The sequence below is a fragment of the Protopterus annectens genome, chromosome 1.part2 (genome assembly GCF_019279795.1).
Source record: "Protopterus annectens isolate FY-2018-M chromosome 1.part2, PAN1.0, whole genome shotgun sequence".
Taxonomy (NCBI): Eukaryota; Metazoa; Chordata; order Ceratodontiformes; family Protopteridae; genus Protopterus; species Protopterus annectens.
Window position 1 is genome coordinate 1,195,522,807 of NC_056727.1, and position 13,534 is coordinate 1,195,536,340.

At 38.6% G+C, this 13,534-nt stretch overlaps 1 protein-coding gene across 2 annotated transcripts in view; it reads left to right on the forward strand.

The window, feature by feature from the left end:
* LOC122792281 (CD276 antigen-like) overlaps window positions 1-13,048 on the forward strand; it is a 60,805-nt gene extending 47,757 nt beyond the window's left edge. For both annotated transcript variants that reach the window (XM_044060047.1, XM_044060048.1), the window contains exons 4-5: window positions 6,874-7,155; window positions 8,837-13,048. In XM_044060047.1, the coding sequence (XP_043915982.1) occupies window positions 6,874-7,155; window positions 8,837-9,015 (461 nt within the window). In that variant the 3' untranslated portion in view covers window positions 9,016-13,048. The remainder of the gene's footprint in view (window positions 1-6,873; window positions 7,156-8,836) is intronic.
* The last annotated feature ends 486 nt before the right edge of the window (window positions 13,049-13,534 follow it).

The window sequence follows — 13,534 nt, forward strand, 5'->3', positions numbered from 1 at the left end:
GCCTCCTAAGGGCTACGCCCGAACTTGCTGCTCTACCCGCCCCCTTGGCTGCATAAGATATGAGCCTCATGGACGAGTTGACGATGGAAGAAAGGGTAGACAGCTGGGCATTAACAGGCTGGGCCAACGCCTCAGGCAAGTTACCCGACAGGGTATCTCCCAAATCCTTTATGAGATCCCTTTGGAGCCACGTAAAATGACACAAGTAATTCAGTGACCGCAAGGTAAAGGTCGCTGAAGCCAGGGTATGCTTCCCATACCTATCCATACTCCTAGACTCCTTATTAGGAGGATGGATGGAAGTAGAAGCCTCTGCCACATCCTGCTGAGTGGCAGACGCCACCACCATAGCATCCACAGGTACTCCCTTGGTCAAAAATTCTTTTCCAGGAGGCGCAGATAAGAACTTATTAGGGCGGCTAGGAACTGTCTCCACAGAGTCAGGGTGTTCCCACACCCTTCGACAAATAAAGTCCAATAATTCATCAAAGGGTGGAGACACCCAGGAGGCGGAAGGCTGGGCTCCGAAGGCCTTGAGGAAGACTGACTCCTCCTCAGAAGAGTTTTTGGATGGCCAGTCGCCCCGCTGTCTCAAGATCTCCAGGATATCGGAGAACAAGACATCATCAGAGGACGAGTTTGGGGACCCTTCGGCATCATTGAGGTCGGTATCCGAGGTGGCAGACTCATCTTGGGAGTCTACGTGCTTCCTCTTACACAACTTCTTCCTGGGAGGCTCTTCAGGCACAGACTCTGAAGGGCCCTCAGAAAGTAGGGGACCACACATGGAGATATCCTCAGGCCTAGAAGCCCCACTGTCCAGAGATAGGGGGGGCACCAGAAGCTCTAGTCGCAGCATCTGGGAAAGGAGTTGCTGATTCAGATGAAGTCACTATGGACTTGGCCCGTGTGCTCCTCATAGCCTTGAAGGCAGGTCCACCAGAATCGGATGAAAAACCCACCTCCAAGACCATGACCGGAGTCGGGGTACCCCTAGCCGAAGCACCAAGGGGGAGACTCAGAGCCACAGCCCGAAGCCCCGATGTATCCCCCTTGGGTTCGACTGAGGACACCCGAGTACCAAAACCTGTAGAAGGAATGGAAAAGGTTGGAGCCGAGGTCGGATCCGAAAGACTAGCAGGAGGTTTCGGAGCCGACCCAGGGACTTTACTCGATTCGGAAGACTCCGGCTCTGACGACATCGAGGTTGTCGGATGAGGAAGAAACGGAACCGATATAGTAGCTGGCTCTGGAGCCGACTGGGCTGGAGCCAAAAATAATTTAGTTAACACTGGCGACTGGAGGAGCCTCTGGACCACCCTATCGACATCCGAATCCGAGAGCCTGGAGGACTTGGAGGAGACAGAAGGGGGTCGAGAAACCTTCTCTGTTGGAACCGAGACAAGACTGGGGGAATGGCTCTGAATCAGCTCCAAAAGGATTGGAGACAAAGCAGGCTCGAGAACCACTGCAACCTCCTTTGGCACCAACAACCGTGGAGTCAAAGAAGCCGACCCCGCAACAGATAAGACTTCCTGTGGCTCCGAGACCAGTGGAGCCGAGGAAGGAGACATAGCCTTGGACAGTACCTCCTGTGGCTCTGAGACCAGTAGAGCCGAGGAAGGAGATATAGTTTTTGACCTTTTCTCTGGAGGCACCGATGAACTAGTCGGAGCCGGAGACTTCATTTTATTCTTGGACCTAGATTTCACAGAGGGAGGAGAAGACGCCAAAGTTTCCTCAAAGGAGGGTTTAATCAAACCCTTAAGGATAAGTTTATTTTTTCTCTCCTGTAAAACCCTGGACGAGAAGGCATGACACACACTGCAGGATTCCTGTAAGTGTATGGCACCAAGACAATATACACAGATGGCGTGGCCATCAGTCAGTGACATCTTATACGCACATTTGGCGCATTTTTTAAAGCCAGATGGCTTATGTTCTTTTGGTTCCTTGCCCGACATAAGGAACACAACCTACAAGTAGAGCAACAAAAATTCGATTTAAACTATAAATGAACAGGAAGCACACTCAGCAACACAAGGTAGGGAGGGAGGAAAGGGCTCTAACTTAAACGCCCGAACAATAACGACACCAAATAGGGCAAAGGCCCTCTAACTTAAACGGGCCTAGCCCACCAAACAGAAAGATTAACTAACAACAAATGCAATCAGTCACAAAAAATGGATACAACAGACAACGTAGCTATTAGAATAGCTTTTTTGGTATAATAACTCGAGCAACAGCTATAAGTTCAAAAAAAGAGAGGGTACTTAGCCACAGCCAAGTCGAGACCACGTCGTTACTCTAGGAGTGGCAAACGAGATCTGAGGGTTTGAGCGTGGTGCATCCTGGGATACAGGGTTGGCCCAGCCAATGAGAGACTTCATGCTAGTTATAGCGGCTGAGTCGGAGCCGATTCTCGGCTCCGAGCCCGTCACTAATGAATGTAGGCGAGATAGGATCACATTACATCTTTGGATTTGATCAGTTCTGTTGCAATAGTTTTATTGAGGAGATAAATAGATAAGAAATATTTATACATATGTGATGTTCTTCCAAACAGCAAGAGAGTGCCTGGACCTGAATTTCTTTTTATTTTACTTTACTTATTTGTTAATGGGTGGGCCCACTGCACACAAGTGTTTCTTAAAAAAAACCTAATTGTGTGTGTGTGTGTGTGTGTGTGTGTGTGTGTGTGTGTGTGTGTGTGTGTGTGTGTGTGTGTGTGTGTGTGTGTGTGTGTGTGTGTGTGTGCGTGCGTGCGTGTGTGTGTGTGTGTGTGTGTGTGTGTGTGTTTAGCTGTCGGATACTCCCATGGGTGCAACAGTACCTGCAATGCATTCCCTACCTCCCACCTGATCCTCAACACATCTGCTTGCCATTTATTTGGACTGTTTGCAAATGGCAGGCCATCACATGCACAGTTTTGCTATAGATTTATTTTCACCGGATTTGTGAAATTCCATCAAAATGTCACAAAATCTAACTTCTTACCATCAAATGCCTAATTTTTAAACGTGAAATTATTGAAAACATGTGATATTCCCCAACATCCACTACTAATTCTATACACCAAGCTCTGAGTTTGTACTACAATGGAGAAAGTACAACTTTCCCAAATCCCGCTATTCCACAATCTTGATAAAAAAAAGACAATACAGATGATTTTCAATCTGCTGTACAGGCTTTTTCACTAGTTGATGAAAAACATTGACAAAATGTATTTTTACTATGCCGGGGTAATCCTAATGGATTGACTGCAATAGTCTAGGCTACAGTTTCTCATGAATGACTATTCAGAGTCTACACAAGAGTGTGCTCTGAACATAGACAAATACTAATTTCATAGGGCAAAACCTGGGAGTAGCGCATTACCATCTATAGATCTTTTCTTCCTGCAGCTTTTATACCTTGTACGCCCAACAGTCATTAGCAGCTTCCCTGTGAACAGTTGCATTGGTGATAAGAAGTTGCGCCACTACAGATATGTAATACATTTCCAATGGCTCAGCAGTGCTACATTCCTTCACCTTTTTATATGATAACTTAGACATCCCATCAGTACTGTGCTGTTCTTTGCTGCTATTGAATGCATATCCTCTAAAACATGGAGGAACTTTGAAGTAATAAATGCAGTCATTTCTATAATTCCTTTTGCTGGACTGAAACTCAAAAGATAATGGCTGATAATGAATCACAATCATAAACCTTCTTCCGTACAAAATCTGGTAGAAGTTATGCATCACTCATGCTAGGCTACACACTTTTCAGTCAGTCTGGATACAATTACTTTCATCTTTTGTAAACGAATGTGATGTGAAAGTGAAGGGTATCTAAGCTGTCTAAGAACTTGCATGGCAAGTTGGAGTTCAATAAAATGAAGTGTCATATGGCAACCATGTGGACATATACATATTACTACCTCATTCAACATGAACATGTCCACTAAGCCCCTGTAGGGTCATTCACAAGAGTCCATGCACATCCACACTCAGGTGCTTTCAACGGAGGCATCACTGAGTGCAAAACTGTACAATGAGTAGTCAACAGTATGTAGCAATGACTTATTTATTTCATGGGTTTGATTACCGTGAAAGTCTGACTGGACAATAAAAAACTCTTTCCAGCAAAGGCATAGGGAAAAAAGCTCCATTTGACATAAAACAGAAATACATAGACATAAGATACATACAGTATACAACATACAGAGATAAAAAATCTCTGTTAAAACAAAATAAGTATAACATAAGCAACATTTACAGACATTGTACAGTATGGAATTCACATTACAATATACAGTATACAGAGTTTTATTCTCATTACTGTATATCATTAACATTAGTGATATCTGTGTGAAAACTTCATTTTTACAGTCATGAAAGGAGTGCAATATAAATAACATTTGCATACAATTTAGAGGGATGCATTCATGTTGCATATTCAGAGTTAACATTCTCAATACATTATACAATTAATAGTGATGTATATCTCTGTACTGCCTTTACCTTTAGCTCCACAAAATCAGCTGTATGAACAAATATTCTGCAATAATACAGCAACAGATACTGATAGGTGTAATAATATATTTGTGTCTACAATTGTTTTTGTTTCACCTTGAGACAGTAAAAAAGTGGGATACAGATTTTAGTCCATAGAAACAGTAGGAGGGCACGTGTAAGTCTACAGTAAGGAGGTGTATATTAGGGTTTAGCCTGTAAACGACAGACAGCCTTTATTTAGTTCAGCTTCCACTTCATAAGCAGTCCATATTGGTCAATAACATGCTCACAATATGACATTTCTACTTTGAAAATGTACACATTTGGTTTAGCCTTGAGCTTGCACTCTCTTGGTATGTCTAAATCTCATTTTAAATTGCTCGTATAGTCATCCTTGTGACCTGTCATCAGCCTATCATCACATAGCACTAAATGTTTGAGGTTCCCTCTGACACACTTAGTTATAGCTGGTGCAGACATTACTCCAAACACCAGACTGTGAATAGACTTTTCTGTGAGTGAATGTACAAAACTTGTTTCAGAGGTTTGTCCAGCTTCATTTGAATGCATTGTTTTTTACTAAGTCATTAAAATGCTCATCCAGTCATTGATGTTAATATTTCTTCCATCCTGGACAATGGACATTGTGTTGTACACACTGGTGTCATAATGAACTTAAAGTCCCCAAAAATTTGGAATTTCCTGGAATTCCTTTAGTGCAATACAATAGATATTGCCCATTTCATCCATTCAGCTTTAGACATTATTTCTATACTTTATACCCTTTGTATCTCTGTCTCTGTCTTAGACTTTAAAGTGTAGGGTACTGCACTGGCTTTATGGAACTTATTTTCATTTCACTTTTGACTTTTATACTTTTCACTTAGTCCAGTTCATTTGCATATATCAGATTAGATTAGAATTTTCTAAAAACTTTGACAGCATTTTCTTACCAAAGCACAACACACACAATAGACTTACCTTTTAGAAACACTCTTTCCTAGTCACTGTTAACACCTGTTATTGTAAGAAAATACAAAATGCACTTTCTTTGAGAAGTTCACTTGCAACATTATATAAAAACTAACATAACTACTCTATACATATTGTCCTTTTAACAAATCACAGCTTACATTTACATGAATTGTCTACAGCTACTGAGGTTTGTTTCTTATTGGCCTTAATGCACACTGGTATGTCCTTACGGAGTCATTTCATGTATCCAATGGGCCTCAGGAGGTTTAATGCATTACACAGTGAAGACTCTAGCTTGGTTGGGCCTTTCTAGCAGTTTGTACTGAATGGTTTGTCTATGTGATCTTTTTACCCATTAGTTCTGTAAATTGTCTTTTTGCAAATACTTTGATTAATTGCAGTTGTCTGTACACTTTCAGTAATCTCTTAATGTTAGCATTTCTTTGCACCTAACAATTTTGAGATCATTATTACAAAATTACACTTAACTTGCTTTAGTGAGATTTTTTCTACCTCAGAAGTGTCAAGAGTATTAATCATTTTACCATGTGACTACTATGTCACCCCAATCTATGCACAAGTACCATCTACTTTTAGTTTTCACTTTGTGCCATACTTAAAGTCACATCATTGCCTATTTCTTCAAACATATCTTCATGAACAATACTTCTTGAAAAAGGGGATAACCGAATATTGCCATTTTAAAGAACACAAACTTTAAGTGCTGACCAGTGGAACAGTCTCTCTTTACTCATACGCTAAAGATGCCATTTACCCCAGGATTAGCATCCTTTGGAAAGTTTATATTTAGTTGGAGGAGAGTGGATAGCAAAATGTAACTTTTTTTATTATTTCTTGCCTTGGAGAAAGATCAGAATGACCAGCTTATTGTAGGTATGCTGTTGTATTACTACAGCTTTAAGATGACCTGCAGAAAGTTTACTTATTGGTGATTATTTGAGTCTTATGTATGAAATTGTTTAGTTGGTTCTTAAGTATTTTCAGAACTTTAGTTTCTGGGATTGCAGTACTAAACACCTTTATTTCTACAAAGTGAATTACACTTGAAAACATTTTTGCAATGAAAGTTTAGATTTGGAACTTATGATCCTAATTTATAATATTATGACAGTCTTTATTATTCACATTAAAAAAATCATTACAGCAAGTCACATCAGACTTCAGATTCATGAATTAGTATTTCAGAAACCAATCAGTTCATCTTTTATGAAACAGTAGTAGTCAGATCTTGAAATTCTTCATAAAATCATATGAAGCCTAATTACCTGATGCCTCAAAACTATTATTAACCTAAAAGTCACATAGGCTGAGGATTGAATGATGTGCATTGTGGCAGAGAATGTGCTAAACTCTGACCTTCTCTTGTTTTTCCCAGCATTCTTCACCAGTCCTGAGCTTGTGATAGAGTTACAGGCCCATACAATGACCTTCGTCTATCTCTCCAAGGGATATCCAAAGCCAGAAATAGAGTGGCACAGCAGTGGCACAGAAAACATCTCTGAGCTGATACAGACATCTTTTCAGCAAAGTGAGAACAGCCTGTACCAAGTGACCAGTACCCTGACAGTGCATGTACAGTCCAATGCAACTTATAGTTTCATACTAAGAAACAAGGCTGTGAACCAGACAGTAACCAACGTTTTCAGTCTCCTTCCAGGTAATGTAGCTCAATACTTGTGTAAGTATGAATATATTACAATTTATAGGTAATCCAAAATTATCTTTTTCAGTCATGACCCAAAACATTTATAAAAAAGGCTATCAGTCTAAATGTGGCCACCTCCCAGATTCCTGGAGGGTTCCCTTCTGTTAGTGCCTCCATAAGAGGTCATTTATAGTACAGTAGCTCCTTCTTTAAAACAGGTGTACATCATCCCAGAACAAAATTAGTCTGTTGGTATTATGTCTTCTTAAGTGGATGTTTATTCTGACCTTAAGAGGCTACAAGGGTATCCAGATAAAAATACTTAATAATTGTAAGCACTACTTCTACAGCAAAATAGTTAACAGTTAATCTTAGATTTAGCTGACTTTGTAGATAAATGCACGGACCCATTGCTTTTGGTGACATGATAAGAAAAAATGCTGTTTTTAAACATAATGGAAATGCTGCAGTTGGCAGTATTTACTAGTTTTGAGCCCCATTATTGACTTGATCTTGTACATGTTGTTGCTTTTGATTGATGCTGTCAACTCACATGCCTTTTGTTTTAGCTGTGACTAAAATATGGGACAAAAATGGAAGCAGTGATATACTTATGGCTAAATTGGTATACCATAAGCCAAGAAATATGTATTCTAAGACCGTAATAACCACAGGGGTTTAAAATAACTCGGTATAAGTCACTGAGGGTCAGTATTAGCGGTATATAGAGATGAAGCTCTTACTATGACTCAAGTAACCTGATTTCAGCTAGTAGCTTGGGCACTTAATTATGCAAACGGGAAGGATGGGCGGGAACATCCTAGAGGGTGGGAGGTACGAAGGCAGCAGTGTGCACTACCACTGTCCCTGGGAGGAGGGGAATTAATGAGGAGTATAAGGCACACTCAGCATCTGATTGGTTTATAGCTTTAATAGCAAGAATGCAAAAGCATGCCCTTGTGAGAGGAGGGCATTGATGACAAATGCAGTGACAGAATACCCCCCCACCCAAGTAAAGACAGAGTCCAAAATGTTTTCACTGGTGCACTAGTGGCATTTAAACAAGACCATAAAGAAGCCTCATGGCTGCCTGAATGATGGCCCATGTTGGACAGCTTCTGCCTTGACTCTGGGTAGACTCTCCAGAGTAGAGAAATGAATAGGCACTGTTTGATCCAGGGGAGGCTTGAAGGTCAGCAGATACAAGGGCAAAAGAATCATCTAGACAAAATATATAATCATCGACAATGACTGTTTTAAGTTCCATTTGTATAAGATTGTTGTGCGTTTCTATTGCATTCTTATTGAAAACAGACTTTGTGAAAGCTGTGCTGGTAATGGCATTGCACACAGTTGTACTATAAACTGACTTTATACCAGTTCTGAGGAAAAGTCTGCAGCCTCATGCCCCAGTTAGTGCAGAATTTGGCAAGTCCTTGTGTAAGACCTTGATTTCTTTCATTGTAGTCACTGTCTTCAGAAATTATATCTTCCAAGCAACCCATCATCACCAGGCATTCGACTGATTACCAAAGTTCACTCCTCTTTAACTTAAATTAGAGCATCCAGCTATTTTCTTGTGTGATACCACTAGTAATTCTATAATGTGACTAAAGCCTTCATCTAAGTTATTATTTCTGCTAGTCAAAGGTAACTTGCTCATTTGTATTTACAGCCTGTCTTCTCTTTTTAGGTAAAATACCGGAAAAAGCTGCATCCCAACGAGTGCACTGGACATTGGTCATGCCTATAGTCTTTCTTCTAGTTATTTTAGTTACTGGAATAATTTTTTATAGACATGAAAAACATTATTACATACAAAATAAGGTTAAAACAACTCCATCTAGTGTTTTGAGTTTTTCAAAAACCTGATTTTTCCACTTATTGAGACTTCCGCCAGGAACTGAAACTATACATTAGAACTCGGGCTGTAGAAAATGAAATGAATTTTCAAGTAGCACCTCATTTTGTAATGAAATAGCCAGAGAAAATGGATCTTTGGAGACAAAACCTTCTAGTGGAATCAACAGAGATTGGGACAAGACATTCCAATAATGTACCATGCATTACCACTTATTATTCATGTGTTCCTGGAACCCATCTCTGTACATAAGAAACTGAGGTAAATGACCAGATAGCCATTCAAGGAACAAGATATCTGAAAGTGAAGTATCTCAGACCGTGGTAAAGGCACTATGCTGTTTTTGTTTTGCCATATATTGTTACAATGACAGAACAGCCCTTAATGTAATTTACCAACAGTTGTATAAAATACAGAAAATCTGTTATTGTTGTTGATATGAACTCCGAGAGTCTGAAAAATAAGAAACTCTGTGACACTTAAGGTCTAAGAATCTAAACAGGTTTCAAGCTTTCAGTCAGAGATTCAGAGACCTTATCCAGATATAGACCAGAGAGGTAAGAAACACAGAGTGAGAAGTAAGCAGAGAAACACAGACAGAAAGACAGGATTTCAGTTGTTTTCTACCAAGTGATTAGAGACTACTAAAGTAAGGTGTGAACAATGGAAGCGCAGTGTTTAGCATTTCATAAGAAACTGCTTGTTTTTATGCCAACCTGGACAAAGATAAAATCCTTTAAACATAAAGGATTTTAACTCTTGATGTTAAAAGCCTATCTATAAACAAACTTCCACTAGTGGAAAAAATCCATTTTTGTAGAAAGATTCACTGTTGCAATATGTCCTGCTATACTCAAAATCTCACTGTGTTGATATTCTGAAGGAATAACCTGGGCAGGGAAGGACTGTGATGAGATTTACAAAAGGGTGAGGTGTTGATTAGACAAAAAGGTTGTAGCAGGAGCCTCATTTCAATACTTTTCAGTCAATCTGAACTGTGCAATTTAAAGATACTGAATATTATAAAGTAGCTACTCATGCAGCTATAAAAATGCCGTTGAACTGCGATAACTATTACTTCATCTGTCACATTAAAACAGGTCCCTAATTAGCAATATTTTATTCCCTCAGCAAATGCACAGGATAAATTGTTGTCAAAGGGATTTTAGTAAATGGGAGCTTTTATAACATGTATAAAACTAGAGTGGAGCATCAGTTTATTCAATTTTATAAGTAGTGAGTTTTTAGGGGAAGATTATATCAGGTAAACAGAATTTATTTATTTTGTTTTGTTAATTACCTTTTTATATGTTCCAATAGTGTTATAGGTCTATGAAAGTTCTACTTTTGTGCAATGCCTCCATCTGTATATTTTCATAAACTGGCATAGGGCCACATAAAGACTTGAACAATGTTGTCTAACATTTAACAATATGAGACGGAGAGCACATCAAAACTGATACAAGTTTTAGATTTTTAATTATGTGGGAGTAAATACCAGTCTTATTTTCTATGCAAAAGTGCATTATAGATACGTGAATGAAAACCTTTTTATCCATTCATCCATGTTAATTACATAGATGTGTATTCATCACAGAAATGAAGCCCGTCATTGACTGAAGTAGAGATCTTTGCAGAGTATAAAGGGGTATTTTCTGTCAACACTCAGTGGTGTATCATCCATGTGGTAAATTACCAGAATCATGACAAAACTCTAAAAACATGGCTGCATTAAATAAAGATCACTGTATACAAAAAAAAATGTCAAAGGAGTTTGCAAAGTAGGAATTAATGCAATCCCCAAAAAACAAGTATGTAACACTAATGTCTGGTATCTTTTATTTTTTTTACTTAAAAGTGTTGACAGACATATTGCTAAATTACCAAATGTTACTGAGAACAGAATAAAGGTATAATTCAAATTCAGGGCCACCTGAGAAATTAAATTATGACCCAGAAAATGTTTGAATTTTCTGTACTTTTTCCTATGTAAATGATTATTTTTCTTCGCATGAAGGACAAATATGCTAGTATGTTTCTATTAGTTGATTTCTAATAGCTTTAATACTGTCTTGTGAGATAAAAGCTCACGAGAAAGAAAGTGAAAATGTGGGAAAAACAAGAGAAAGAGAAAGAGAAAACAGATGATTGAAAAATATATATTTTTTTAAGATTCTAAAGTAAAACAGAGCAGCCTTCTTGGAAAAGTGTTTCATGAATAACTAGGCATCCTTCTACGCAATGAAGGAATGGGTGATGATCCAAAGTGTATTTATACAGCAGGGATGCAGGGATTGAAAAGCCTCACTGTGGATAGCATAGATGGAAACATGATCAATAAGAATCAAAATGTACCGGTTAAGCCTCAACAAGCCCTTTAATAAGACAAGATGTTGAAAATGTCAGATGCTCTAATACGATTAGTGGTTCATGCTGTACATATGAAAATAATGAGACTGAATAGGCCTAAAAAATAACTGTCTTTTATCAGTTTCTGTGACTTTGTGTTGGGTTGGTACCATATAATGCAGCAATAAAGAAAGAAATCTCATTTATTTAGCGGTAAAGAAGGGGAATTGGGAAGGTGTGAGTTAGTAATAGCACATGACTGAACTGGCAAAGATAGTACAGAGATGGCTATCATAAAATAATAACCATAACATGACAATGTGGTAGAAACAGTTTTCCCAGTAATCTTAGGGCCCAGTTCCAAAAGACTTGCTTTTGGTGGAAGTGAATTAACTCCAGTGTAAACCTGCCTTTACTAATCTATCTCTGCTGAAATCTGGTAGGTAAGCACAGCTGGCCTAAAATCTGAGGCCCAGAATGGATGCAGATGCTTTGAAAAACATTACTTATAACAGCGACATTTTCTCCTAAAATTAAGTGAAATAAAATTGGACAAAGTTGTGTTTATACAGTATTGTACATTATGTAAAAATTATATCTGAAAAAAGGATAAAAAAAACTGTGTTTACAGAAATCTTGAAGTGTTTCAGATTATACATAGGACTTTCACACAAGAATCCATTAAATTTATTTAGGGTAAAACAAAGGCAGAAGATTACTGCATATTTTTTACTGCAAACATTTTGGTAAATTGTGCAGATTTCCTGTGCAAAGCAACCATTTTTAGAGGAAAGCTGTCTGATCCAGAAGTAAGACACTGACATTGTAAATTCTCTGCCTAACTTTAAATGTTTTGCATGATATAGCAGTATATTGCTGAGTTAGGAGGAATAGATATTTAGTTGTCATCCCATAGTCAAGGCTGCTGCTGCTGCCGTCTGTACCTTTACCATCTATCCAGTGTTGGACAAAAACACTTTTTAAGTTGTTAAATGCTCTTTATTATATGTGTTAAAATAACATGTAGTGTTACTTTACATTACAGGAATGAAACAAAGTCATGTATTTATTTTCATGCTCATATTTATTGTTTTAATGTATGTCAAATGTCCTACTGTTGTCTCTAAAGTGAACTGTAGGAGCTGGACTTCATACTTGTCTACAGGTGTTATCAAGGTTGTCTGCATATGTTACTTATTAGTTTGGGTCATTCTTCTATATTTGGTTTCTGTGTACACCCCTCTGTACAGGGCCTCCTGACCAAGTGAATTCATACCTCTGATATTCAGAAATCTGCCATTTCTGTTAATATGGCCGCAGCACTGGTTCTCAGCCTGACCACCTATCAGAACCATTAGGGGTCAGTAGCAAACAAAAGTGACCAAATAACCCATTTCTTTACAGAAAGCATGCAGTCTGACACATGTAAACTGTTGTCCCATTAACCAGTAGTCTGCACTTAAGAACCTGAACTGTTGTCACTGCAAGCATTAAAATGCTCTTCTTTTGGTGTGCTGCCTGACTGCTTAAATTTTTATTGTGTGTGTGTGTGTGTGTGTGTGTGTGTGTGTGTGTGTGTGTGTGTGTGTGTGTGTGTGTGTGTGTGTGTGGTGTGCTATGTGTGAATATTAAATAGAATATTAACTGTAGAAATCCAAATACATTAAGGCAATACAAAGAAACAGTGCAACTAAGTTTCAGACCACACCATGAACAAACATTTCCTTGACTCCATCTCTTACTGTACTGGTGATATAACTGTGCTTCATTGCTTGTCATGGGAAGGGCAACACAGAGAAATAAATAAAGAAAACTGATGGCAAAACAAAATGTGGTATCATGTTACCTGCACTTGATATGTGTGACCTTTCATTTTGCAAAAAGTGTATTTTGTCTAGTAGCTAAGATAAAAGTGCAATATACAAAGTACTGTTCTTGGCTTCTAGCTGTGCAGTTAGCTAGTTACAGTATTTATCCCAGTTCCGACTCACAAGAAATAGAATTTGGTTTACATGCCTTATTTGTCACAATGCTACTTATGAAACAAGTGTCTTCACAAAGTGTTTGATAACATAAAATGCATATTGTCTGTTTTGTGCACATGTAATCTAAACACACAAGGTACCAGTGTTAGTTTTTGTTCTGTATCAGTGTTTATGTGTAAGGAACAGAATTTACATT